Consider the following 2085-nt stretch of genomic DNA (forward strand, 5'->3'; position numbering starts at 1 on the left):
TTCCATTTGAACCATTAGTGTTGCATATTACATAAGAGAAAGCATAGGAGCTAGAATGTCTACATCTATCTCGACGTCTTTAATTAGTGTTATACCAATTGACGCGATGAGTGTTATAGACACAAGAATTACATCTCGACGTTTTAAATTAATTATGTATGTCACACGCGCATTGAGTATTATAGACGACAGTTTCTACACTCCAAATAAAATAAAATTTTGCATGCATTTCCTCTTGTCCTATATCGATCTCTCACATCGCTTGTCTGGTTTGTAGAAAAAATTCCGTGATGAGAGATATAGATATAAACGAGGAAAATGGGTTGCGAATATAGGTAAGTTTATTCTCGCATACTTGTCACAATGGTCTCCCAGGGCCTAGCATAAAATCATTAAGCTTTCTTTTATCCTATAAAATATTGCCCAAAAGCAAACCCAAACTTCATAATGCCAATGCCACCTTCATTTCTCCTTTTGCTTTCACAAACATTTTCGCTCTATTTTTTTTTTAAGACAGAGAAAATAAAATTTACACGTCACGCAAGACGACAACCTTCAAGTGTGTACAAAACCCCCTTCTAAAAACCTTATCCAGCCCATCGTACACCATCACATCACCATAATATATATCAACCTTAATATTATATTATTATAATAATATCTACACCATCACGTGCGGCCCCAGATGCTTGCCACATCACTCACACAAGCGGCTTGCATGCAGAGGTCTGCGGGTCCCACATGGCGGGCAGCAAGAACTTGCGCCCGTTGGCCCCAACCGCGTTGTAACTCGCCCCAGTTGATTTATCCACCAAGACCCGACCCGGATAACCCGGGTAAGCTCCAGATCCAAAAACGCCCGTGCACGCGGAGACCGCCTCAAGCGGCGCGCTCGCCGGACCCTGAAAGTAGCCGTTGTTGTACGGATTGGTCACGGTTCCCGCCAACAGCGTGGCGAGGTTTATGATGACGCCGTCAATCCCGACGTCGCCGTTAGGCGCAACTAACGGCGGCGTTTGTGGGCCGTAGATGGGCTGGTGAAACGGCCAGGCGCATTGGCCGGGGCACTGGGCCTCCGAGTTCCCGACCCAGATGTACGCCGTCTTCTTATCCCGGGTCGACCCGTGGGTCCCGCACCGGCTGCAGAACCCGGCGACCGCCACATCACTCGCGGTCAGAACCACATTTATTGCTTTGAGCGCGTTGACTTTGCCCGCGAGGGCCACCAGGTGTTGGTTGCCGAGGGACTTTCCCAGAGTGTAGGCCTCGTGGAGGACTTGCCTCCCGACCACGAGGTTCGAGGCGCCGCTCTTGTACTTCTCCGTCGTTTTCCACCAGGACGCCGCGGAGCCGGGCGGGGCCCGCCTGGAGCTGAGGGACTGGACGAAGTCGACGACGATGGACCGTTGGATCGGGGTGAAGCGGCCGTACCAGATGAAATTGACGGTTATGTTGCCCTTGAGAAGCGCGCCGTTGTGGTACTTGAGTACCAGAGGCTGCTGCTCTACCAGAGCGCTCAAATTGGGGCCGATGAGAGAGAGGAGGATTATAAAAGAAGTGGCATAGTGGTAAATAGAAGCCATCTCGAAGGGCGAGAATTTCAGGGTTTTCAAACACAGAGAGATTTTCAGGCTGTATGGGGTGGGGGAGGTGAGTCAGTGAATGAAGCTGAATTGGGTTCGTGTGTGCTTTTATATTCGGGTTTTGAGGACGATAAGGGGAACAGCTGTAGAGAGGACAGTTGTCAACATCGAAGACTGACGACACGTGGGGGATTTTAATTGGGGGGAAAAGAGCTCTCGAGACTGGAGGCTTATGCCAGGCTGTAAAATTTCTGATAGTAGGAAGGGGGGTTGACGTGGGTGGTCTACGGAGGGAAGGGGGCTTGTTTGTTCCAGGCACTTGATGCTGACTTTACCGTAAGACAGACTCGTTACCCCGCGTGCACCTAGATATTAATGCTATTACTAGTTTCAGCCAATAATGTTACGTTATATAAAAGTGCTATCACGCTTGTTATTTCCGTTTCATAAAAAAAATTTAAAATTATATTTTTGTTAATTTACCATATTTGCAAAGCTACAT

The 2085-nt window shown here is 48.3% G+C and overlaps 1 protein-coding gene across 1 annotated transcript; it reads right to left on the minus strand.

Moving 5' to 3' along the window:
* Positions 1–441: 441 nt before the first annotated feature.
* On the minus strand, positions 442–1671 carry LOC103335938 (protein EXORDIUM-like 2). The gene has a single exon (XM_089054037.1). The coding sequence runs from the start codon at positions 1581–1583 to the stop codon at positions 702–704; it is 882 nt and encodes a 293-aa protein (XP_088910163.1). The 5' UTR covers positions 1584–1671; the 3' UTR covers positions 442–701.
* Positions 1672–2085: the final 414 nt, after the last annotated feature.

This window comes from Prunus mume, linkage group LG6, assembly GCF_029339155.1.
Source record: "Prunus mume cultivar Tortuosa linkage group LG6, ASM2933915v1, whole genome shotgun sequence".
NCBI lineage: Eukaryota > Viridiplantae > Streptophyta > Magnoliopsida > Rosales > Rosaceae > Prunus > Prunus mume.